At 40.5% G+C, this 26580-nt stretch overlaps 2 protein-coding genes across 9 annotated transcripts in view; both read right to left on the bottom strand.

Annotated features, from left to right (window-relative positions):
• The window catches only part of ENOSF1 (enolase superfamily member 1), a 28884-nt gene extending 27776 nt beyond the window's left edge, over window positions 1-1108 (bottom strand). For 3 of the 7 annotated variants that reach the window (XM_047793866.1, XM_047793868.1, XM_047793867.1), the window contains exon 1: window positions 916-1075. Coding sequence is in view for 3 of the 7 variants with exons in the window: in XM_047793865.1 (XP_047649821.1) it covers window positions 916-999 (84 nt within the window). In the remaining 4 variants the exon portion in view is untranslated. Of the gene's footprint in view, window positions 1-915 lie in introns of all 7 variants that reach the window. The other 4 variants (XR_007136651.1, XM_047793865.1, XM_047793862.1 and 1 more) reach the window with 4 other exon arrangements.
• A 14177-nt stretch (window positions 1109-15285) lies between these two features.
• Window positions 15286-26580, bottom strand: part of YES1 (YES proto-oncogene 1, Src family tyrosine kinase) — a 92386-nt gene continuing 81091 nt past the window's right edge. For both annotated transcript variants that reach the window (XM_047793846.1, XM_047793847.1), the window contains exons 11-12: window positions 19611-19742; window positions 15286-18600 (exon numbers count right to left, since the gene is read on the bottom strand). In XM_047793846.1, coding sequence (XP_047649802.1) covers window positions 18392-18600; window positions 19611-19742 — 341 coding nt within the window. In that variant the 3' untranslated portion in view covers window positions 15286-18391. The remainder of the gene's footprint in view (window positions 18601-19610; window positions 19743-26580) is intronic.

Genomic DNA, 26580 nt, shown 5'->3' with positions numbered 1-26580 from the left:
TCAAGTACACCAAGGACAAGGAATGTGAGGAACATCCACCCAGCTCAAAAGTACAGTTAAAGTCAGTCCTGAGGTATCCATTCCCCACGTCCTACAAGTAATGGGTAATCATTATCCTAAATTGGATGCTTCCCATGTTCATTACATAACCACACTTTTCTAGTGTGGCCATTCACGAGTGGGCCTGGAAGGGCAGTGTCCCAGGGACAGGCTGGAGGAGACCCTGCACAGGGCTCATGTGTTTGGGAAATACTGCACTTGAAGGTGGTGCTGGTGTGGGGTGTCTCAGAGCAAAAATGTCCTTCAGTGTGTACTTTACTGTATTTCCACAGATTCACATCTGCTTAACTGTTCACAGTGACACATCCTCTCTATTCATGTTTTCAGCCTCCTCTCAAACCACCTGTTACTACGAGCTTGTTTGGTCTCCCAGGCAGACTGTGAATTGTTCATTTCACAGATAAGCCCAAGAAGCACAGAGAGGTTAGGATCTTCTGGTCACTGCAAATTGTGGCAGAGGCAGGATCACCACCTAAATCACCCTGCCAGGGGCTTTCTGGTTTCCACTACCGCGAACCATGTCAAGTCTTAGAGCACAGCGCTGTGCTCTAAGGTTTGATGGAGAGACATCACCACCGTTTTGCTGTTGTTGCATATCATGCACTCCATTTCCAGCAAAATGCAAGTCATAAAAGTAAAACAGGAAATACTAAACGCCAGCAAAGCAAAAAACAGTAAGAAAAAAATAAAAGCTAGGAGAGTGTAGAATCTCTAAAAACTTTCATTCCCCTTCCCGGCCTCTCCACTCACAAAAGCAACAGTTCCAAAGTTGGGAACCTTTCCAGGCCCGCGGGGTGCCCCGCGCCAAGGAGGGCCCTGGCGTCGACGAGACCAGAGGCATTGGGCAGCACTTACCATAGCGTCTGAGCCGTGGCCCTCGAGCGACGTGGGGAAGCGCAAGTCGTGGACCGAGAGTCGGGAGATCCTGCCACGCACCATGTCGCCCTGTGTCCGGGGAGACGCCAACCCTGCAGGATACTGTGTGCGCAGCTGAAAGGGTGCACAGCCGGAAGGGTGCACAGCCGGGCTTGGCGGGGGCTGATTGGCCGCGCAGCCCGGGGGCGTGGCCGCGCTCGAGAACTTGGCCCGACCCAAGGGGCCAGCTCAGCTCTAGGTCCTCGATTCGCGATTCTTTGCGCCAAGTTCCCGTCCCGCAGTGGGGGTGCTGCCTACTGCCACCCTGCCCGCCCCCAGGTAGACTCGCTCAGGGTCTCGGCCGACCCCACACCGAGTCAGTGCCCCAGCAGAACCCTGCTCCACCCAGACTAGAAACAAGCAAAGTGACCGTACCGGGAGCAGCACCCTGAAAGAAGCCGAGTCTGGTCAGAGTGCAATCCGCAGATTCGGCCCTGGGCTCAATTCCTGACCTCAGTCTGCAGGTCCATGCCGCTCAGCCAAGACAGCCTTGTGCTGGAAAATCTTGTGTCTTTAAGTGACCTCAGCCTATTTGATAAATTAAGAGGTGGGTCACCATTTATTACATCCCTGCTGATGCAGTACTTTAAATATGTTACCTCTTATCCCCCTAACACTTCAAGGAAGGCAGGTCATGCCCATTTTATTGGTGAATTGGGGATTCAGAGAGATTAAGTGATGTAAATTACTTGCCCAAAGCCATATAGCTAGTTAAGTGTCCTGGCTGCAAACTCAAGGGCTCTATTCTTAGAGTTGCAGGGACTCTGAGGCTCAGAGCTGTAGCATTCCTTTGACAACACGGTGGAGGCTATGGACATCTCCCCCCACCAAGTATGCACAGTGTTTTTATATTATTTTTGGGGGGGTGGGGTCACAACCCTTTGCCTTGTACCACCACTGAGGACTGTTTGGAGGGTTAAATGTTTGGGAGGCAATACTATATAGGTAAGAGTCCATTGAAATGTGTTCCTGAGGATGTGGGAGGGGTGTTCTCAGGGATACCCAGGTCATCTGCTGCTCAAGGATGCATACATATAGCCCTGTTGGATGAATTCCTTGGCTCAGGACTGAGATGGTTAACTTAGATGCCTACCAGGGCTAGGTAGACACCTGGATGCAAGGGGGTGAGAAACAGGCATTTGCTGCAGCTAAGGGGTAGCCAGTCAGCTCCAGCTGATTATGACCCTGTGAGAATTGGAGGCCAGATGGCTGCATCTTACCATTTTCCAAGTGAAGTCTGAAATGCAAATGTTAATAGGAAATAGCCCTTCTTTTCCCTTGTCCTGCCCTACTCACGTGCCATATGGAGATAACTTTACACATGGATCAACATTAATTCTTGTGTTACCCATTTGTTTACCACTATTTCCTGCTTTCTTGATTTTTTGGGGGAGGCATGTGGCCAGAATATAGGCTCAGTTCATTTTTTTCAGAATGGGTCTCTGGCCTAGGTGATATATTCTGAGTACTTTGTGTTCTGAAGATGTCTTTTTCTTCCAGATTTGAATGGTTTTATTGTATAGAATTCTTAGTTCAAGAATGAATACTTTTTAATGTTAAGTCGGAGTTCCTGTCGGGGCGCAGCAGAAACAAATCCAACTAGGAACCATGAAATTTCGGGTTCAATCCCTGGCTTTGCTCAGTGGGTTAAGGATCTGGCATTGCCGTGAGCTGTGGTATAGGTCACACACGTAGCTCAGATCTGGCTTGGCTGTACAGGCTGTAGTGTAGGCTGGCAGCTGTAGCTTCAATTAGACCCCTAGCCTGGCAATCTCCATATGCCTTGAGTGCGGCCCTAAAAAAAAAAAAAAAAAAGTAATGTTAGGTCCCATTCTTTAAAGAATAAGAGGGATTTTTTTTCCCCCTACTCTCTAGAAAAATGTTTACTTTCTCTTTATAGTTTTAAAATATTACTAATATATATTTATGATTAACTTAAATATTAACCTTACTCTACAACTGATGGATTTTTTTCAAGCCAGAAGCAATGCATTTCTGTGGAAAATTTTCTCTAGTTTATTTATTAGTTCTTCCTCTTGATTCTTTTGTTTTCTTCATCTGAAACTTACATTAGTTTGATATTAAAACTCAATCTATCATCCATGCCTTAAAAGAAAAACAACCCCAAACTTTTTGACTTCTTATTTTGGTTCTGGGTATATCTTTGGTTTAGGATTCCAGATCAGATTTGATTTTCAACACTTTCACCCCAAATGTTTAATTTTTTCTGGGTGTTATTTTAAATTTCTAAGGTTTCTTTTTATAGTATCATCATTTCTTGTTAAAAAATAGATGCCATATTATCTTCTCAAAACACTCTGTCCTTGGATTTCCAGCTGTGGTGCAGGGGTCCGGATGTTGCTATAGCTGTGGCATAGGTCGCAGCTCCAGTTCAGAGTCAATCCTGGTAACTTCCTTACACCGGAAAAAAAAAAAAATTGTTTCTTCTATTAAGTTTGGTTCCTCAAGTGTTAGTTCTTGATTGTTGATTTTAGTTCTTTTCCTGGTTTTCTTCACATTAGTCTGTTGGTATTTACTATTAGAATCACATTTTGCCTTTTTGTGAAGTTAGATCCTTATAAGCTGTCTCTGGTGATTGTGGAGGAGGGGTGGAACGTGGGGCTTTTCCTCTAGGGAAGATGGATTTGTCTCTTCTGAGCTTTCATTTCAGAGTTGTGTTCAGGGCTGGATCCAAGGGGAAAGGTCAGAATAAATTATTCCATTTTTTTTTTCCTTGTGATGATTAGTATCTACTTGAGGATCTACTCTGCTTTCATCACCATCCCCCTAGATTCCATCTAGGAATCTTCAAAGGCAAAATGTGAACTTTGTTTAGAAAATTGTCAGTACTGGAGTTCCCGTTGTGGTGCAGTGGTTAACGAATCCGACTAGGAACCATGAAGTTGAGGGTTCGATCGCTGGCCTTGCTCAGTGGGTTAATGATCCGGCATTGCCGTGAGCTGTGGTGTGGGTCGCAGACGTGGCTCGGGTCCCGCATTGCTGTGGCTCTGGTGTAGGCTGGTGGCTACAGCTCCAATTGGTCCCCTAGCCTGGGAACCTCCATATGCCGTAGGAGCGGCCCAAAAAATGGCAAAAAGACAAAAAAAAAAAAATCTAAAAAAAAAAGAAAATTGTCTGTACTGTTATCAGTTTATTATACAGGGATAGGCCTGGCTACCCAGCTATTCCAAATGCTGCCCTTTAATTAATGACCCTAAAAAAAAAAATCACTGTGATAGCTCTGTTACTCCTAAGAAAAATAAGGTAAAAGAGACAGGATTTATACTCCCATATGATACAGCTAGAAAGTCAGCTAAAATATGTGGAAGAAGAGACTTCAGACACTGGACCACAAGGAGAGCAGAACTGTGATTCTGGAGGAAAGGCAAACAGACAAAGCACCCTGCAGTTGTTCCAGCTTGCTGTCTAGAAGCTGATTGCAGGCTACAGTGCAAGCTGTGTGTGGGTAGGGGGGATCCTAATCAGAGCCCAGCAGTCTTGCTAACTTGAGAAGACTCATATTAGTGTGAGTAGCTGTAATTTGGGAGCCAGAGAAGGATCTCTTATCTTTGGCTGAGTATAGTTATGTACATGAATGAGAGGAAACTACTCAAGTTTGAGGAAAGAGCCATCAGAGAGGAATAGGCAAGAAAATTTTTGGAAGTTGCACAAGGTGAGGCATATTACCTGTTCCTGCCAGCCAGAGTAAGCTTTAGTAATTAATACATGGGGCATCAGGTATAATCCTCAACAGGGTATTGCCTTATTAGTGGAAATAAATTCTCCTAAGACTAAAGATTGTTTTGGATCTAACAGAGTTTGAATGAAAACCTTGGAAGGATTCAACTGATTCCAAGTTAAGAATAGATAAAATAAACCCTGGAGTTTGCATAGGGCTTAGAATATTTCCTGTCCCTACAGCCAAAGTAGAAAATGTACATGAATCAAAATTCAACATTATTTAAAGGAATCCTCCCCCCACTCCAAATTCTAGCAACCAAAAACTACAGTTTATAGTGTTCAGCACAGTATCAAATTTACTAGGCACATATAAAAGAAGGGACATATAGCCCATGAACAAGAGAAAGGTCAATGAATAGAAACAGACCCAACAGTCCTAAAATCATGATTATAGAGGAAATATACACATAAGTAGGAGAGGTATAAAAGATACTACAGAAAAGAAAAAAAATGAGGCATTCCTGTCATGGCTCACTGGGTTAAGAACCCAACTAGTATCCATCATCCCTGGCTTTGCTCCATGGGTTAAGGATCCAGTGTTGCCGAGAGCTGTGGTATAGGTTGCAGACACCGCTCAGAACATGCATTGCTGTGGCTGTGGTGGTGTAGGTTGGTAGCTGCAGCTCCAATTCAATCCCTAGCCCAGGAACTTCCATATGCCACAGGTGTGGCCCTAAAAAAAAGAAAAAAGAAAAAAAACTGAAAGCTAGAATTTCTGAGATTAAAAAATATACTCTATGGGATTAAAAGCAGAAAAGAGGAGTTCCCACTGTGGAACAGTGGGTTAAGGATCTGGCATTGTCTATATGGTGGCTTAGGTCACTGGTGAGGTACAGGTTTGATCCCTGGCTTAGCGCAGTGGGTTAAAAATCTGGTATTGCTACAGCTGTGACATAGGCCATAGCTGTGGCTTAGATTCAATCCCTGGCCTGGGAATGTGGCAAAAAAAAAAAAAAAAAAGAGAGAGAGAGAGAGAGAACTAGAAAAATCTGCAATTATAGTTGAGGATTTCAACATTCCTCTCAGTAATTGATAGGAAAAGCCAACAGAAAGTCAATATGAATATAGAAGATTTAGCAATGCTATCAGTTAATTTGACCAAATTGACATTTATAGAACACTCTAGCTGACAAAAGCAGGATGCATGCATATAGGTATGTTCTCTGATCAAAATAGCAATAAACTACAATTAATTAAAAGATATCTGGAAAATCCCCAAATAATTAACAATTAAATAGTAAACATATAAATAACCCACAGCTCAAAAAAGAACTCTGAAGAGAAATTAGAAAATATTTTGAACTGAATTATGATAAAAAGAATCAAAATATGTGGGATGCAGTTAAAGCAGTATTTAAAGGGATATTTATAGCACTAAATGCTTGTATTAAAAAGGAAGGAAAGGAGTTCCCGTCGTGGCACAGTGGTTAATGAATCCAACTAGGAACCATGAGGTTGCAGGTTCGGTCCCTGCCCTTGCTCAGGGGGTTAACGATCCGGTGTTGCTGTGAGCTGTGGTGTAGGTTGCAGACGCGGCTCGGATCCCGAGTTGCTGTGGCTCTGGCGTAGGCCGGAGGCTACAGCTCTGATTCGACCCCTAGCCTGGGAACCTCCACATGCCACAGGAGCGGCCCTAGATATGGCAAAAAAAGACAAAAAAAAAAAAAGACAAAAAAAAGGAAAGTTTCAAGTCAATAATCTAAGCTTCCATCTTAAAAAACTAGAAAAAGAAGAGTAAACTTCAAAATGACAGAGCAAATAAACCCCAAAAGGATGAAATTAATAAAGATCAGAAATCAGTGAAACAGGGGAGTTCCCGTCATGGTGCAATAGAAATGAATCCAGCTGGTATCCATGAGGATGTGGTTTTGATCCCTGAGCTTGCTCAGTGGGTCAGCGATCTGGTGTTGCCATGAGCTGTGGGGTAGGTCGCAGATGTGACTCAGATCCCCTGTTGCTGTGGCTGTGGTATAGGCCAGCAGCTGTAGCTCTGATTTGAACCCTAGCCTGGGATCTTCCATATGCTGTGGGTGGGGCCCTAAAAAGCAAAAAAAACAAAAAAAGAAAAAGAAAAAAAAATCGGTGAAACAGTACACACATGCACAAGGGCAAGCACACACACACATGACCATACAAACACATAGAGCAAATCGATGAAACCAAAAGCTAGTTCTCTGAGACAAAGCACTAAAATTAATAAGCCACTAGCTAGATTAATGAGAAAAAAAAAGAAAGAAGACACAAATTACCCAGATCACAGATAAAAATGGAGGCATCACTGTAGATCCCAACGTTGTCTCTGTGAGGATGTAGGTTTGATCCCTGGCCTCTTTCGGTGGGTTAAGGATCCAGCATTGCTGCAAACTGTGGTATAGATCGCAGATGCAGCTCCTATTTGACCCCTGGTCCAGGAACTTCCATATGCTGCAGGTGTGGCCATAAAAAGGGGGAAAAAGAGGAAATAGATATTATCTCTTAAATAGTCCTATAACTTTCACAAAACTTAAAGATCTAATTCAAAGTGAAAAATCTTCCCTCAAAGGAAATTCCAGGCCGTCTCAGCTTCACTGTTTACCATTTAAGAAATAATGTTCGATACTTCTCAAATGAGGGAACATTTCCTAGGTTGGTATTTTTTGTTTTTTGGGCTTTTTTTTTTCTTGCTTTTTTTTGGGCTACACCTAGGGCATATGAAGTTCCTGGGCTAGGGGTTGAATCAGAGCTGCAACTGCCAGCCTACACCACAGCCATAGCAGAATCTGAGTCATATCTGCAAATATACAGGAACTCACAGCAACACTGGATCCTTAACACAGTGAGCAAAGCCAGGGATCAAACCCACATCCTTATGGATGCTAGTTGGGTTGCTACTGCTGAGCCACAATGGGAACTCCCATTTCCCAGCTTTTAAAAAAGAGGTTAGGAGTTCCCATCGTGGCGCAGTGGAAATGAATCTAAGAACCATGAGGTTTCGGGTTTGATCCCAGGCCTTGCTCAGTGGGTTAAGGATCTGGCATTGCCGTGAGCTGTGGTGTAGGTCGAAGACGCGGCTAGGATCTGGCGTTGCTGTGGTTGTAGCCTAGGCCGGCAGCAACAGCTCCAATTAGACCCCTAGCCTGGGAACCTCCATATGCCATGGGTGCGGCCCTAGAAAAGGCAAAAAGACACACACAAAAAAAGGTTAGCATTACTCTGATACAAAAACAGATATTAGAAGAAAATTAAAACTGCAGAACAATATTCTTCATGATCATATACACAAGTCTTTTAAAATTTCATTATTATATTAATGCTGGTCTGGGAACTTCTACATGCTGCTGGCATGGCCAAAAATTTAAAACAGAGACAGAAACAAAAACCTTTTAGCAAAGTAGCAATAGAAGAAATTTCTTCAACCTGATTAAGGGCATTTGCAAAAAACTATAGCTACCATTTGACTTTATTGTAAAAAATTAATGCATTCCCCCCTGAGATTAAGATTAGGAAAAAGGCAAGGATATCTGCTTTCACCACTTCCATTCAATATAGTTCTGAATGTCCTAGTTAGTTTAATATAGCAAGAAAAAGAAATAAAAGGCCTATTGGAAAGAACAAAGTAAGATTCTTCATTCTTGGATGACATGATTAATGGTCTTTATAGAAAATCAACTTTGACTCACAAAATAAACTTATAGTTACCAAGGGGAAAAGGGTTGGGAGAAGGATTAAATTAGAAGTTTGGGATTAGCAAATACAAACTACTATATATGAAATAAAAAACGAAGTCTTACAGTATAGCACAGGGAACTATATTTAATATCTTATAATAACCCATGAAGAAAAAGTATATATATAAAACTGAATCACTGTGCTGTACACCAGAAATTAACACCACACTGTAAATCAACTATACTTCAATTTTTTTTTTTTGTCTTTTTGCTATTTCTTTGGGCTGCTCCCGAGGCATATGGAGGTTCCCAGGCTAGGGGTGGAATCGGAGCTGTAGCCTCTGGCCTATGCCAGAGCCACAGCAACTCGGGATCTGAGCCGCGTCTGCAACCTACACCACAGCTCACGGCCACGCCGGATCGTTAACCCACTCAGCAAGGGCAGGGACTGAACCCGCAACCTCATGGTTCCTAGTCGGATTCGTTAACCACTGCGCCACGACAGGAACTCCTCAATTTTTTAAAAAAAGGAGTTCCCATTGTGGCTCAATGAGGAACTGGGTTTGATCCCTGCTCCTATTCTATGGGTTAAGGATCTGATGCCACAGCTGTGGCACTGGTCACATCTGAGGCTTAGATTCAGTCCCTCGCCTGGAAACTTCCAAATGCTGCAGATGCAGTCAAAAAATAAAATAAAACCCATATGGAAATTTAAAGAACTAGAATACCCAAAATAACCTTGAAAAACAACAGTCAGGAGTTCCCATTGTAGCTCAGTGGGTTAAGAACCCAACTAGTATCCATGAGGATGCAGGTTTGACCCCTGGCCTCACTGAATGGGTTAAGGATCCAGCATTGTCATGAGCTGTGATGTAGGACCCAGATGTGGCTTGGATCTGGCTGTGGCTATGGTGTACGCCAGCAGCTGCAGCTCTGATTCAACCCCTAGCCTGGGAACTTCCATGTGCCGCAGGTTCGGACCTAAAAAATTAAAAAAAAAACAAAAAACAAAAACAAACTGAAAAAAATGGTGGGGGGGATGGGCTGGCGATTTGGGATGGAAATACTATAAAATTGGGTTGTGATGATGTTGTACAACTATAAATGTAATAAAATTCATTGAATTAAAAATTTCTAAAAAGGATAAGAAAAAAAAGCCAAAGAAACAAGAAAACAAAAACAAAAAAAGCCAAACAATTTAAACTACTTGGGTTTTTTTTTTGTTTGTTTGGGTTTTTTTTGTCTTTTTGCCATTTCTTGGGCCGCTCCCTCGGCATATGGAGGTTCCCAGGCTAGAGGTCGAATCAGAGCTGTAGCCGCTGGCCTATGCCACAGCCACAGCAACACAGGATCCGAGCCATGTCTGCGACCTACACCACAGCTCACGGCAATGCCAGATCCTTAACCCACTGAGTGAGGCCAGGGATCGAACCCACAACCTCATGGTCCCTAGTCGGATTTGCTAACACTGAGCCACGATGGGAACGCCATAAACTACTTGATTTTAAGACCTAGCTACTATAGGAGAGGTCCCATTGTGGCTCAGCAGAATGAACCTGACCAGTAACCATGAGGATTTGGGTTCAATCCTTGGCTTCACTCAGTGGGTTAAGTATCTGGGGTTGCCTTGAGCTGTGGTGTAGGTTGCAGACATGGCTCGGATCCTGCCTTGCTGTGGCTATGGTGTCGACTGGCAGCCACAGCTCTGATTTGACCTAGCCTGGGAACCTCCATATGCCACACATGTGGCTCTAAAAAGCAAAAATTTAAAAAAAATTTAAAAATAAGACCTAGCTATTATAAAGCTACACTAATTAGGTCTGCGTTTTATTGGCATAATGATAGACATGTAGATAATGAAACAGAAAAGAGTCTTGACACAGACCCACATATAAACAGTCAAGTGATTTGAAAAAAGTGCCAAGGAAATTCAATGGATAAAAGTCTTTTCAACAAATGGTGCTAAAACAATTGGATATTTGTATGGAAAAACAAACAAATACGCTACTTGGCCCTTAACTTGTACACAAAAATTATCTTACAATGTATATGTAAATGTGAGAGCTAAAATTATAAAACTTCTGGAGAAAATCTTTGTGAACTTGGGTAAGGCAAATTTTCTTAAGATTCAAAGAGCATAAATCATAAAAGGAAAAAAATGATAAATTGAAAATGTTTTCAATAGACACCATTAAGGGAATGAAAATGCAAGGTGTAGAATGGAGAAAAATATTTATGAAACATATATCCAATAAAGTATTCAGAATATTGAGAGAATTACAACTCAATAATAAGATGACAAATTGGTATCAAAAGATGGGGCAAGGGATTCCCTGGTGGTGCAGTGGGTTAAAGACCTGGTGTTGTCACTGCTGTGGCTCAGGTCACTCCAGTAGTGCAGGTTTGATCCCTGGCCCAGGCACTTCCTTATGCTATGGGAATAGATGGAAAACAAAAACAAAATTAAAAACAACCACCCACTAAAAAGCAAAAGATGGTGCAAAACAGACACTCCATCAGAGAAGATCTATGAATTTGAAATAAGCTTATGAAAAGACTCTTAACATAGCAGCCTCATTCATGATAGATAGCTCCAAACATCTATCACCTGGTAAATGGACAAAACCAAATTTTGTGGTACATTCATACAATGGAATATTTGAGCCATAAAAAGATGAATTTCAAAAGCATTGTGCTCAGAGAAAGATGCCAGACCCAAGTGACCACATACTGTGTGATTCCATTCATGTGAAATTTTAGAAATGTAGAACTGTAGGGGCAGAAAGCTCTTAGCAGTTGCTAGGGAAGGGAGTGAAGGGAGAGGACTGAGACTAAAGGGGCATGAGCAAACTTTTCTGAATGATGAAAATGTTCTAGACCATGATTTTGGTAGTGGTTTCATGACTGCATACATTTGTCAAGACTCATCTATTTCTTTGCTTTTTAGGGTGACACCACAACATATGGAGGTTCCCAGGCTAGAGGTCAAATTGGAGCTACAGCTGCCAGCCTACGCCATAGCCACAGCAAAGTGGGATTCAAGCCACATCTGCGACCTACACCACAGCATCATGGCAACGCCTGATCCTTAACCCACTGAGAGAGGCCAGGGATCGAACCCGCAACCTCATGGCTCCTAGTTTGATTTGTTTCCGCTGCGCCACAATGGGAACTCCTAATTTTACTCTTAAAATGGTGAATTTTATTTTATGTATCTTATACCTCAAAAAACAAACAAAAAAGGTTGTTTGGGGGCTCCCTCTTCCTCTTTGTAATTGTTGATTTTGAGCTTGGATTCTCAGGAATTTCATTAAAACTTCTGCAGGAATTTTCTTTTATATTGGTTTTCGACTTGAGTTTCTTCTGGTTCCAGGAGTTTCTCAAAATTTCTGGGTTGATGTCACTGTAATTTTCTAGCTGTGGTAAGAATTATAAAAAAAGAAACAAACCAACAGCTCAGAGCTTTGATCCTTTCAAAGGGTTTGGGAAGACATAAAATCACGCATGTAGTTTCCTGTCTAATCCCACAGTATATTCTCTCAGTGTTTTAGGAGACAAGGCTGTCCTTGAAAACAGTGCGATTATAAGTGAGTAAAAGGACTTTGATATCCTTTAAGGGACAAACCACTTTAAATAATTCAGTTTTTCTCTTAGGATCACTGTCACTCCTTTCAGCCAACCACAAAGTTTTTTCTCTCATCCCTATTACCATTTAGGCTGGAGGCAATTTTTTTTACTTTGGATTCCCAAAGTCCTCCAGCTTATTCATGGTGATTTGACCTTTGAAGCTGGTCTGCTACCTCACACACGTGGTTACCCGTGTCCCTTCCCATGTCTCCAAAGCGCTTGGCAGACTTTCCTCCCACCCACTCCATTCAGTTTCTGCATTTGAATTCCTTATTTACTCACTATATTTAAACTCTTCTCACGTGGAAGGTCCACCCTCCACTTTTTCATACTTGGCAACCTTTCTGGACATTCCTCTACCCCCTTAACTCAATACCACCGACACAGGGTGTGTAGCAGATGTGAAGGACAATTTATGGTAACAGAGGAGAGCTGATAATAACTGAATCCTAGACATCTTGTTTCTTGAAAGGCCATTCCTGCTACTGGGGGATTCTCACATTATGCCAAACTTGGCTCTCGTTGTTTTACTAATTTCCTGGGTACCTTCTTTTTCTTCCACTTCTTTTTCTCTTAGCTCAGCACTCCCAACCCCTTATTCCTATTCATCTTTCACTCCATTCATGAACAGAATAACTCATTCACTCTTGGAGTGTTACATGTAACCATTCTGTTTAATGGAATTTTACTGTAGTTTACCAACTTTTGCACAATAGGAATTTAAGCAAAAATTCTTAAGATTCCAGTTTAGAAACGCCAGTTTTGGGAGTTCCCCTTGTGGCTCAGCAGTAACAAACTCGACTAGTACCCATTTTCCATCCCTGGCCTTGCTCAGTGGGTTGAGGATCCGGTGTTGCTGTGAGCTGTGGTGTAGGTCACAGAGAGGCTCAGATTTCCTGTTGCTATGGCTGTGGTGTAGGCCAGCAGCTGCAGCTTCAATTCAACCCCTAGCCTGGGAACTTTCATATGCTGTGGGTGTGACCGTAAAAGGACAAAAAAAAAAAAAAAAAAGAAAAAGAAAAAGAAAAAGGAACTGGAGCTCTGAATGTGCTCAACATTTAGCATGTTCTCTCCAGCTAATAAGGTCTTAACGTTAGTTTTACCTTTCGCAGAACATTGTATGTTGCTACTGTACCAAAAGTGCTACTGTTTTCTATAAACTCTCACTTTGGCACAATAATTTACAAGTTTCCTATTTTCTATTGACACAGCTAGTGGTAGCATGATGAGTGTCAGTCAGGGTTCCAACTGGAAACAGATGACACAAACTAAGATAAATCGAAGAGGAGGGCAGGGTTAAGGGACCACAAAAATTAAGATGGTAACCAAAGTTAGCACAGAGAATGAGAGTTGTTAACAATCCTAATTGGAGAGGAGGTCATGCAGAAAGGAAGCTTTGAATGGAAGACATAGAGGGAGGGAACCAGGGGAATAAATACCTTGACCTCTTCCAGGTTTCTTCTGGTCTTTTGTTAGAGCTCCTCGATGGCTTAGCCCAAGAAGGGTCCAGAGCAAGGGAAGACCCTGCTGAGTATAGGTCAGCCTTCCAGCAGAGGCCGGCTGTGGAAGGACACACAGATGATACCAGGAACTAGTTGCTCGCTTTAATCACAAGTATTCTTTTAATTCTTTTTAGGGCCACACCCATGGCATATGGAAGTTGCCAGGCTATGGGTTTAATTGGAGCTGCAACTGCCAGGTTACACCACAGCCATTGCAACAATGGATCCAGAGTCACATGTGTGACCTACATGGAAGCTTGTGGCAACACTGGATCCTTAACTCACTGAGTGAAGCCAGAGATTGAACCCACATCCTCATGGACACTAGTTGGGTTTTTAACCCACTGAGCCACAATGGGAACTCTGGAAGTATTTTCTGTACTGACAACCTGAGTATTAATTAATTAGGACTCTGGTTGCTGCGCCAGAAACTCAACTTGACGTCTTTAAAAAAGAAAGAGGAGCTCCTGCTGTGGCACAATGAGATCAGCGGTATCTCTGCAGCACCAGGACACAGGCTCAATCTCCGGGCCAGCACAGCGGGTTAAGGATCTGCACTGCCCCAGCTGTGGCGTAGGTCGAAACTGTGGCTTGGATCTGACCCCTGGTCCAGAACTCCATATGCTGCAGGGCAGCCAAAAAAAAAAAAAAAACGAAACGAGTTCCCGTCGTGGCACAGTGGTTAACGAATCCGACTAGGAACCATGAGGTTGCAGGTTCGGTCCCTGGCCTTGCTCAGTGGGTTAAGGATCTAGCGTTGCCATGAGCTGTGGTGTAGGTCGCAGACACGGCTCGGATCCCGCATTGCTGTGGCTCTGGTTGTAGGCCGGTAGCTACGGCTCCAATTAGACCCCTAGTCTGGGAACCTCCATATGCCGCGGAAGCGGCCTTAGAAAAGGCAAAAAGACAAAAAACAAAACAAAACAAAAACAAAAAAAACTGAAAGGCTGGAGAGGAACTGATTTTAGGAAAATAAATGCTGTTGAGGAACACACTTTCTTCCTCATCTCTGCATGTTGGTTTATTTAGTATCTAAGTGGGGACCTGGTCTCCAGCAGTGCTGGGGTGGTATTTTTAGAACAGTATAATCAGACAAGAAATGAGCTCATCATGGAGTTCCTACTGTGGCTCAGCACTAACGAACCTGACTAGTATCCATGAGGATGAAGGTTTTGATCCCTGGCCTGGTTCACTCAGTGGGTTAAGGATCTGGCGCTGCTATGGCTGTGGTGTAGGCCAGCAGCTACAGATCTGACTCGACCCCTAGCTGTGAACTTCCATATGCTTGGGGGCAGCCTTAAAAAGACCAAAACTTAAAAAAAAAAAAGGATTTGCATAAATGGGATGAGTGAGAAGACTATGGAAAAATGCTGTTTCTTACCAAAATAATTTCTAATCATAGTATAATCCTAACCAAACTCTTAAATTTTTTGGATGAAGTATGAAACTTCATCAACAATTTGCCCAAATAGGAAAGAAAAAAAAAAAAGGAATTACAAAGGCTATAGCTCAATTATTAAAGTATTAAAATGATTATCAAGTGATTGGTTGTGTTGATAGTGTTAAACTGACAAAAGAATGGGAAGTTAACTGGATAAAACAGATTATGTGTAGACATGAGTGTAATAAAGGGAAGTTTCTAAACCAGTGGGGTGGGAATGGATTAATCAATAATTGGTGCTGCAAAAATTATATGTATGGGAAAAAAATCATGCTAGACCCTTAAGTTACATTTTATACTAAAATAACTTCCAAATGAATTAAAGAACGATGTAAAACACAAAAGCATAAAATAACAGATGAGATGAATATTTAATCCAGCCTACAAAGGATTTTTTAAGCATAAAAAAGATTCGACATACAAATGCACAACTTAAATGTCAAAAAATTACATGCAAAATTAAAAAGCAAATAGCAAACTAGAAAACATTAAGTTGGGAAACTTACTATTCCGTATAAAAATATTTAATAAGTGTTACTAAACGATGTGTTTGTTGATTAAATGTTACTCTTCTGAAATTAGGGAAAAACAAAGCTAGTGATTTTACATAATAGTAAAAGGCAATTAATACTATTTATTACCTTATTGAAAATAACAAATGCTTTTGATTGACTATCATAATTTAGATAAACTTATTTTCACTATACCTATAACAGAAGTATAAAACACATAGAAATAAGACTTTTTCATTTTTAGAAAATTAAATCCCTTAAGATCAAAAGAGGTTATCCTATTTTATATCCTTCACACAAATTTTCTGTTAATAGCTACACATTTTTAAATCACTTCAGTTTCTCTGTACATTAAAATTGTAATTGCTGATATAATTTTATGTCACTCACCTGACAAAGAATGAGTTCAATAATGTTCAGAATTTAATAAAGGATTGATTTAACTCTGCTCAAGAGTCATAACTGAACACTTTCTAATGGAAGAAACATTTAATTTGCTTTAAATACAAATTTTTAAAACAACTGATGAGAAAGTATAAATAGTGGCTAAAAAGATAAAAGGGTGCATTCAATGAGAATTTTTATTTCAATTATCCACAAAACAATAATACTCTATAAAAATATTAAGTTTTAGGCTACTATTATTCATTAAAAAAACGTGTTTGTGCTAGAAGGTTGTTTTTTTGCCAACTTCCTTTCCTGGTAAGGAAAACACATTAAGATGTTGAAGAAGAAAAGCTGTTGGAAGAAAACTTCAAATATACAAAGTTGTTTATTTTTCTCAGCAATTAAAAAATACATAACCATTTAAACTGAATACACATTAAGTTAGTGTTTTATTTCCTAACTATACAATTGATATTATGAGGAATTGATCCATCCAGTTAAAACCTAATGAATACCACCAACTTTTTCTGGCTTATTTTTCTGAAGAAAATTAGTACATAAATGTATAATTTTATCCTTCTTAAAATGCTTAGAAAAACTGTAATATCATAGTTCACACAAAGCCCTTTAAAAATCTGAAGTCACAGGTTGAAGACGTTAAAGGTAAATGATGACTGCAGTCTTCTTGGGAAGATCCTCTTGGAATAGGGATTCGATACTAAGCAGGTCATGTAAACATAAGAAACCACCACAATTTTTAGTACCAGAGCTGTTGCCAACTTGCATGAAGTTCATCTGTCACATTTTAAATGGTCTGAATTTCAGCACAGATACCACAGCACAGAATTTTAAATTTAATGATAAAATCTGGTAAGTGATGGTAGTTAGAAATAATATTCCCCAAATATTGGGATGTGATATGTTGCTTTATTTAAGGTGTGACTTAAAGAGCGTATTTAAAAACATAAATATCAGAGTTTTGTTTGTCAGATTCAGCTCCTTTGCTAGGCACTTAAAACCAGTAATGCTGCTTATTCAAATTCATATTTTGGAATTTTCTTTTTGAGTTAGTCATAAACATCAGTATTATTCTGTATGTTCCACTTCTGCACTTTAAATAGGCAAAAGCTGTCCCTCCTTTTCACCACTGATACTGTTCTGAATAAATTTTCCTCCCCAAATCAACTAAATTCTAAAAGGGTAAAAATGATCATCATTAAGTATACTGAAAGAATGAATGTAGATTCAAACATGGATTTGAAAACTGAAGTTCTAAAAATGTTTTGTGTAAAAGCTGTATCATTGGAATTAGTGGGAAGCCTTAACTTAGCTACTTTGAGGATCTAACACTCATCTAGTGTTTATGTTAAGAAAGATTAGTTTTATAGTCATCCTTATAACTCTTAAAATCTCAGAAAATAGATAAGTGAGGAGCTTTGAGTGCCAGCAAAGCCATTTTGTTACTCCATAACATCAACACCAAACATAACATTCCGTCTCTCTCCCTGTAAAACGTCCACATCTTCTTCTCTCATATTTCTTTTAAATATATTTCCCCCTGTTATTCTACATTCGGTAAGAGCAAAAGCGCATTCAAGTCCCTGACCTGGTGATATGTTATATTTGTGGCACCGATCAATCATCATTAAGTATATATTAGCAGTATCTCACAGTACTACTCTGTTTTTGAACAAGGACTGTTGAAATGGTGGGTTTATTTTTTTCATGCTATCTAAAGATTGAAAGATTTCCCCTTTGATTGGATAGTATGATTTCAATTATATATTGCCTTAAAAAAATCAATGCAACCTTATAAAATACTAATTCACTTTCTAGTTACCTTCATTATTTTAAACTGAGCTATTCAGAAAATGATTAAAGTGAAAAATTTCTTTACTTTCCAGTTCTATGAGTACACAGTATTATTAACACGGTGCATTATACAAATTCCACTGTTGTGGTGTAACATTTAATCAAGTTTTAGATGCTGTTTATGGTTCCTTTCTGCTTCTAAAAACTTGGACCATTTCCATGCAGAAGGCAGCATGTATTAAGATTGTATATTAACTGTTTAACTTGAAAAACTTGAGAATAAATGCAAGAAATTCTGTAAAACTGGAATGAAACTGTTTGGTCCCATGAAGTTCCTTCATTTTGGATTTTATTATGGTATATAACTTTTTAATCTCCCAAGTTTTATCTATAATGGTTGATAAATTTCTCTTAATTATAAGTTTGGGGAATGAAAGAAAGGGAGTGATTTATAAACAGTAGCCTGTTGCTCTTCATTGTCATGCTATCACTCACACTGCCATCAATATCTTAACTATATTTTCTCTGGACCCTGATATAAGTTGGAAATTCATCATTGGTACTTTAGAGTTTAACACTTGGAAAAAAAAAAGTGGTTTTGTGCAACCATGTCTGGAATTCCAGTTTACCACCAAAAACATGCAGAGTGAAGACTTTCTTCTTTTGATTCCTGTATGTATGGAAGTCTGCATAAGTTCTTTTACATTTTGGCAGATTTGTGCATATAAAATAGGCAGGCTTCTTGGATTATAAATTTTCTCCTGGTTGGTACTGTGGCTCTGTAGCAGTGAAGTAGTCTTCCAAGAAGGACTGGATATATTCAAATGTTGGTCTTTCATCAGGGTCTTTCTTCCAACAAAGATTCATCAATTCATGCAGGGATTCTGGGCAGCCCTGAGGGCAAGGCATCCGATACCCTCGTTCCACCTGCTCCAGCACTTCGCGGTTTACCATACCTAACATACAAGATTCACACATCAAAAAAAAAAAAAAAAAGAGAGAGAGAGAGAGAGAGATGCCAAACACCAGCAGCAAAACAGAACAAATCTCCTAACCACTAACTATTCTGAGGTATATTTGAGTAGGTTTATTTACTGAAACAATTATTTCAACAAAGAAATAAACTTTAAATGCCAAAGTACATAAACAAGAGCTTAGAAAATGTTCATGTTTCAACATATCTAGTATTTTTCACCCCAAGACACATGTGTACCCAAGACACATGGAAGTTCCTGGGCCAGGGATTGAACCCAAGCGACAACACCAGGTCTGTAACCCTCTGAGCCACCAGGGAACTCCCTAAAATTTTGCTTTTAACACAAATGCTTTGAAAAGCCAACTCCATTTGATTAATGAGAAATAAGAGAGCTACTTTGAGGTACTGATACTTTCTGATATTAACAGTTAATAATGATCAAACCTGGGCTAATAAGGAACAGTGGCAAGATAAGTGTCTGAAAGAACTTCTACATAGAAATTCAGAAGAGTTCAAGTCCTGGTTTTGCCAAATACACTAATTATGTTACTTTATATTGGAGTCACTTCCCTGAAACAGTTTTGTTGTCTAATGTCACCTGATTGACTTTCTTCAAGTTATTACACAGTTCTTTCTTGTATCCTAGTGTTACCCCACCCACCTCATCAGCAGCTCACCTGTGTTATCCCAGGCTATAAGTATACTCTCAATTACTTGGGGGAGGAGGGGAAGGAGATGGCCTGAGATATCTAGATATGCTTATCACCTGGGAGAATAACAGAGCTAAAAGGCTCTTTTAGAAAATGACCAAAAGGGAAGAAGCTGCACATACCTTGCCCTAGCTCCAGGATTTTGACTCTCTTAGATTTCTCCCCATTCAATGCCCAAAAAAGGGAGGGGTGAGAGAGGGAGGGAAGAAAAGAGAAAAATAAAGGCCTTCCCCTCCCCCTCATGCGCCTAATAAACTTGTTATATGAAATGCAAGCTTACCTGGATATGGCACTCTGCCCTTTGTTACCAATTCTGTCTGGAGAATTCCAAATGACCAGACATCAGACTTTATTGTAAATCGACCATATAGTGCAGCCTCAGGAGCTGTCCATTTGATTGGAAATTTTGCACCTAAAACAGTATTGACAATCTTGCTTCTGTAAGCTGTTTTTTTTTTTTTCTATTTGTATAAATATGACATAGGCGGGGCTATTTTTTTTTTTTTTTACCAATACCCTTACTGTACATGCTATCAGTGCTCAATTATTCAAAAGTACAAGATACGTAGGGAAAATTTCTTTAATAGTATTTAAAGTGCGTGTTAAAATAAATCACATTTCTTCCTAAGATATTCAACGACATAAAGACAGGGCTGGTGGGAACAGAAAATTGGTCAAGAAAATAGAGGTAGAAACTCTAATAAGTGACCAAACACATGTATCAAAGGATCTATATATATCTATACACACACACACACACACACACACACACACACACACACACTTTTTTTGCTATTTAGGGCTGCACCTGCGGCATATGGAGGTTCCCAGGCTAGGGGTCCAATTGAAGCTACAGCTGTCAGCCTATATCACAGCCACACAAAATCCGAGCCACATCTGCAGCCCACACCACAGCTCACGGCAGCACCAGATCCTTAACTCACTGAGTGAGGCCTAGGATCGAACCTGCAACCTCACAGTTCTTAGTTGGATTCGTTTCTGCTGCACCACCATGGAAACTCCAAAATCTATAATTTTTAAGTAAGTCTAGCTCCTAGTGGCTATAGCCATCTGTTGATAAGGGCACATTTTTGTTGGTTCTAATGTCTACTGGTTTTTGGTCATAGTCTATTTTATGACATCTCTCTGGAAAATTTTATTATAATTTTTCAAGCATATATTAACTTACTCAAATACTTCGCGTATGCACTCAAATACTTAGCGTATGCTTTTTACGCATAAGGCACTATGCCACCCAAGATATAAAAGCACAGCGTCTGGGACGTTTATACACTTACAGTGAAAATAAGATTACAGGTGTCTTACATACTTGAAGTTATTTGTATACATTATATATATAATGTTTAAAATAGTTTTCTAGGTGTTTGGACAAAGAGAAGATCAATTTGCATTTAAATTCATTTAAATGCAAAAGGTTTCATTTAAAAAGTGGCAACAGGAATTCCCATTATGGCTCAGCGGAAATGAATCTGACTTGTATCCATGAGGACGCAGGTTCTATCCCTGACTTTGCTCAGTGGGTTAAGGATCTGGTGTTGCCGTGAGCTGTGGTGTAGGTCACAGACATGGCTCAGATCCCACGTTGCTGTGTCTCTGATGTAGGCCGGCAGCTACAGCTCCAGTTTGACCCCTAGCCTGGGAACCTCCATATGCCATGGGCACAGCCCTAAAAATACAAAAAAAAAAAAAAAAATGGAGGCAATACTTTCAGACTTTGCCACTGCTTTATTAACTAAGTTTATATAATATTCTAAACCTCTGTTGTCATTTCAACAATTTTTCATAGCATCTTTACCAAGCAGGTTCATAAGAAGCAACTCATCTATTAAAGTTTAATCATGAGATTGCAGCAATTCGGTCATGTCTTCAAGCTCCACTTTTTCTGGTCACACCTGCAGCGTATGGAAGTTCCCAGGCTAGGGGTTGAAATGGAGTTGCAGCAGCACCGGCTACAGCTACAACTCGGGATGTGAGCCATGTCTATGACCTACACTGTAGCCTGTGCAATGCTGGTTCCTTAACTCTCCAAGCAAGGGCAGGGATTGAACCTACATCCTCATGGATACTAATCCGGTTCTTAACCTGCTGAGCCACAACAGGAACTCCTCAAGCTCCACTTCTAATTCTAGTTCCTTTGCTATTTCCACATCTGCAGTTACTTCCTCCACTGATGGTCATCCATGAGGGGTGGAACCACTTCCAAACCCCTATTAATGTTGCTATTTGGACCTCTTCCAGTGAATCATGAATCTTCTTTTTTTTTTTTTTTTGCCTTTTTCTAGGGCTGCTCCTGCGGCATATGGAGGTTCCCAGACTAGAGGGTCTAATCGGAGCTGTAGCCGCTGGCCTACGCCTGCGGCATATGGAGGTTCCCAGGCTAGAGGGTCTAATCGGAGCTGTAGCCGCTGGCCTACGCCAGAGCCACAGCAACGTGGGATCCAAGCCTCGTCTGCACCACAGCTCACGGCAATGCTGGATCTTTAACCCACTGAGCAAGGCCAGGGATCGAACCCGCCACCTCACGGTTGCTAGTCGGATTCATTAACCACTGTGCCACGACAGAACTCCTCATGAATGTTCTTAATGGCACCTAAAGCAGTAAATCTTTTCCAGCAGGTTTTCAAATGACTTTGCCCAGATCCATCAGAGGAATCACTATCAGTGGGTAGCAGCTACAGCCTTATGAAATTTGTTTTTGAAATAATAAAACTTGAAAGTTAAATTTTCCCTTGACTATGGGTTGCAAAATGGATGCTGTGTTAACAGGCATGAAAACAACATTAATCTCACTGTGCATGTCTCCATCAGAGCTCTTGGTTGACCAGGTGCACTGTCAAAGTACAGTAACTGAAAGGAATCTTTTTTCTGAGTATGTCTCAACAGTGGGCTTAAAATACTCAGTAAACCATGTTTTAAACAGATGTGCTGTTGCGAGTTCCCGTCGTGGCGCAGTGGTTAACGAATCCGACTAGGAACCATGAGGTTGCGGGTTCGGTCCCTGCCCTTGCTCAGTGGGTTAATGATCCGGCGTTGCCGTGAGCTGTGGTGTAGATCGCAGACGTGGCTCGGATCCCGCATTGCTGTGGCTCTGGCATAGGCCGGTGGCTACGGCTCTGATTAGACCCCTAGCCTGGGAACCTCCATATACCTCGGGAGCGGCCCAAGAAATGGCAAAAAGACAAAAAAAATAAAAATAATAAAAAATAAACAGATATGCTGTTAACAGAGCAGAGAGTAAATTTAGCATAATTCTTAAGGGCCCTAGGATTTTCAGAATGGTAAATGAGCACTGGTTTCAACGTAAAGTCACCAGCTGTGTTAGCCCTAAACAAGAGAGTCAGCCTGTCTTTTGAAGCTTTGAAGGCCTTGACTTTTCCTCTCTGGCTATGAAAGTTCTAGGGGGCATCTTCCAATATAACATTGTTTCATCTACCCTGAAAATCTGCTGTTCAGTGTAGCCACCATCACTAATTATCTAGGCTAGATCTTCCAGATAATCTTGCTGCAGCTTCTCCATCAGCACTTGCTGTTTCACTTTTCACTTCTATGTTACAGAACAGCTTCTTCTCTTAAACCTCATGAACCAACCTCTGCTAATTTCAAACCTCTTCTGCAGCTTCTTCACCTCTCTCAGTCTTTAAAGAATTAAAGAGAGTTAGGGCTTTGTTATGGATTAGGTCTGTGCTTAATTTAAGGGAATGGTGTGGCTGGTTTCATCTACCCAGACTACCAAAACTTTCTCCCTATCAGTGATAAAGCTGCTCTTCTTTCTGATCATTCACGTGTTCACAGCAGTAGCACCTCTGATTTCCTTCAAGTACTTTTCCTTTGTATTTTCAACTTGGCTCACTGTTGACACAACCGATCTAGTTTTCAGCTTGTCTGGCTTTCAACATGCCTTCCTCACTAAGCTTTTAAACATTTCTAGCTTTTGGTTTAAAGTGAGAGGCATGTGGCTCTTCCTTTCACTTGAACACCTGGAGGCCATTGTAAGGTTATCAATTAGTCTAATTTCAATACTGTTGTTTCTTCAGAGAGAGAGAGAGACAGAGTTGTCAGAATAACACTTACTAAGTTCACTTCCTTACAAGGGTGCAGTTTGTGGCTCTCCCAAATAATTTCAACAGTCACATCAAAGACCACTGATTAGAGATCACCATAACATATATAAAATAATGAAAAATCTGCAATATTATGATCGTTACCAAAATATGACACATAGACACAAAGTGAGAAAATGCTATTGGAAAAACGATGCTCACAGACTTGCTCCAAACAGGGTTGACACAAACTTTCAATGTGTAAAAAAAAAAAAAAAAAATGCAGCATCTATGAAGCACAATAAAGCTAAGTGCAATAAAATAAGGTATGCCTGTATACCTTACTACCATGTCAATAGAACTCCTGTATAACAAAAGGGGACTACAGTGCAAAGAACTGCACGCCTAATCTTATTTAAGAAGAAACCTACAGGGAAATTAAAAGACAATGGAGGAGATAAGAACAATGACACCAGAGGAAAATTCAGCCTTTGACACCTCCAGCTACAGCAAACAATAAATATAGGCTAACTCCTACCTTAATAAATGTAAAACCTCACACCAAGGGCTTATTTACTTCAAGCTTTTTATGCAGTACATCTTGATCAGTTCTCAAAGCATACCAGGAGACACACACACACACACACACACACACAAAACCCACAACCTAAGGAGACAGCAAGTATCAGAACCTCACTCAGATATGCCAGAGATGCTGCATGTCTCAGATCAAGAATTCAAAACAGGAGTTCCCCTCGTGGCACAGTGGAAACGAATCTGACTAGGAACCATGAGGTTGCAGGTTCAATCGCTGGCTTCACTCAGTGGGTTAAGGATTAGGCATTGTCATGAGCTGTGGTGTAGGTTGCAGACACGGCTCGGATCCTACATTGCTGTGGCTGTGATGTAGGTTGGCAGCTACCGCTCTGATTAGACCCCTAGCCTGGGAACCTTCATATGCCGTTAGTGCGGCCCTAAAAAGACAAAAGACAAAAAAAAAAGGAAATAAAATTCAAAACAATTGCAATAAATATGCTAAGGACAGAGGACTAATGGTTCCATGTTTTATTTTTTGGAGTTCTCAGGCTAGGGATCAAATTAGAGCCAAAGTTGTGAACTGAGCCACAGCTGCAGCAATGTTGTATTCTTAACTCCATGCCAGGGATCAAACCTGTGTCCTGGGGTTCCAGAGACACCACCAATCCCATTGTGCCACAGTGGGAACTCTTTCAAAGCCCTGTTCATGAGCCATCATCTCTGTGATAGCTTTTCTTTCCTCTCCACTTTCCTACAGTATTTTCTAGATATTCTTTGGACTTTAAGTATACAATAACTTGCTTTACAGTTATTTGTATATAGTTCTACCTTGTCCCTTAAAATGTAAGCTCTAATATTTACTGAGCATCCACTATGTGAGGTAATGTCAAGCACTATACATCTGTTTACTTCATTAAAATTTTATAACAATCCTGAAAAGTATTACCATTTAACCTTTGTAAGTAAGGAGACTGACTCCCAAGGCAATGGAAATAAAAGCAAAAATAAACAAATGGGTCCTAATCAAGATTATAAGCTTTTGCACAGCAAAGGTAACCATAAACAAAATGAAAAGATAACCTACAGATTGGGAAAAAAAAATATGCAAGTGATGAGACTCCAAGGGCTTGACTTCCAAAACATACAAACAGCTCACAAAACTCAATAACAAAAAAACCAACCCAATCAAAAGCTGGGCAAAAGACCTAAATAGACATTTCTCCAAAGAAGGTGTACTACAGCCAACAGAAAAAATGCTCAACATCACTAATCATTAGAGAAATGCAAATCAAAATTACAGTGAGGTACCTTTTCACATTAGTAAGAATGGCCATCATTAAAAAGTCTACAAACAGGGAGTTCCGTTGTGGCACAGTGGAATCTAAGAACCATGAGGTTGCAGATTCAATCCCTGGCCTCACTCAGCGAGTTAAGGATCCGATGTTGCCATGAGGTGTGGTGTAGGTTGCAGATGCGGCTCGGATCTGACGTTGCTGTGGCTCTGGTGTAGGCCGGCAGCTGTAGCTCTGATTGGACCCCTAGCCTGGGAACCTCCATATGCTTCGGGTGCGGCCCTAAAAACCAAAAACAAAAAAAGTCAACAAACAACAAATGCTGAAGACGTTATAGAGAAAAGGGAACCTTTCTGCAGTGTTGGTGGGAATTGAAATTGGTGAAGCCACTATGGAAAAAAGTATGAAGGTTCCTTAAGAATCTAAAAATAGGGTTACAATCCTACTCCTGGGCGTATATTTGGAGAAAACTCAAATTTGAAAAGATAGATGTACCCTATATTCATGGAAGCACTATTTTCAATAGCCAAGACATGGAAGAAATCTAAAGACAAGACCAAAAAATAAATTTAAAAAATAAACTTGTTTGCAATAAAGGAACAGACTCACAGACATAGAAAATAAACTTATGGCTACCAAAGGGGAGAGGCAGGAGGCAGAGGGAGGATAAACTAGGAGTCTGGAATTAGCAGATATAAATGATTATATTAAAACAGATAAACAACAAGGTCCTACTACATAGCATAAGGAACTATATATTCAATATGTCGTTATAACCTACAATGGAAAAGAATATGAAAAATTATACACACACATTTGTACGTATGTGTAACTGAATCAACTCTGCTATACATCAGAAGCCAACAAAACACTGTAAATCAACTATACTTCATTTTTTTTGTTTGTTTGCTGTTTAGGGCCACACCCACAGCGAGGTTCCCAGGCTAGGGGTCTAATCAGAGCTGTAGCTGCCAGCCTACACCACAGCCACAGCAACACCAGATTGGAGCCGCGTCTGCGACCTACACAACTCATGGCAACGCTGGATCCTTAACCCACTGAGCAAGGCCAGGGATCGAATCCACAACCTCATGGTTCCTAGTCGGATTTGTTTCCCCTGAGCCACAATGGGAACTCCTATACTTCAATTTAAAAAAAAAAATTTTTTTTAAATAGACTGAGTGAGCACCAGTCAAAATGGTTACATAAATTGACTGAAATCTCTAGGCTAATAAGAGATGGAACTGGGACTCAAAACCCCATACTCTTCCCATATGCACAGATTATATATGTCATTAAATGTGTACTGAATGAGAATTTAGAGACAGACGCTAAAGGAATCGACCTATGTGAATTTCTA

Source organism: Phacochoerus africanus, chromosome 8 (assembly GCF_016906955.1).
Source record: "Phacochoerus africanus isolate WHEZ1 chromosome 8, ROS_Pafr_v1, whole genome shotgun sequence".
NCBI lineage: Eukaryota > Metazoa > Chordata > Mammalia > Artiodactyla > Suidae > Phacochoerus > Phacochoerus africanus.
Note: the sequence above shows the minus strand (reverse complement) of the source record. Positions and strands in the feature narration are given on the sequence as shown.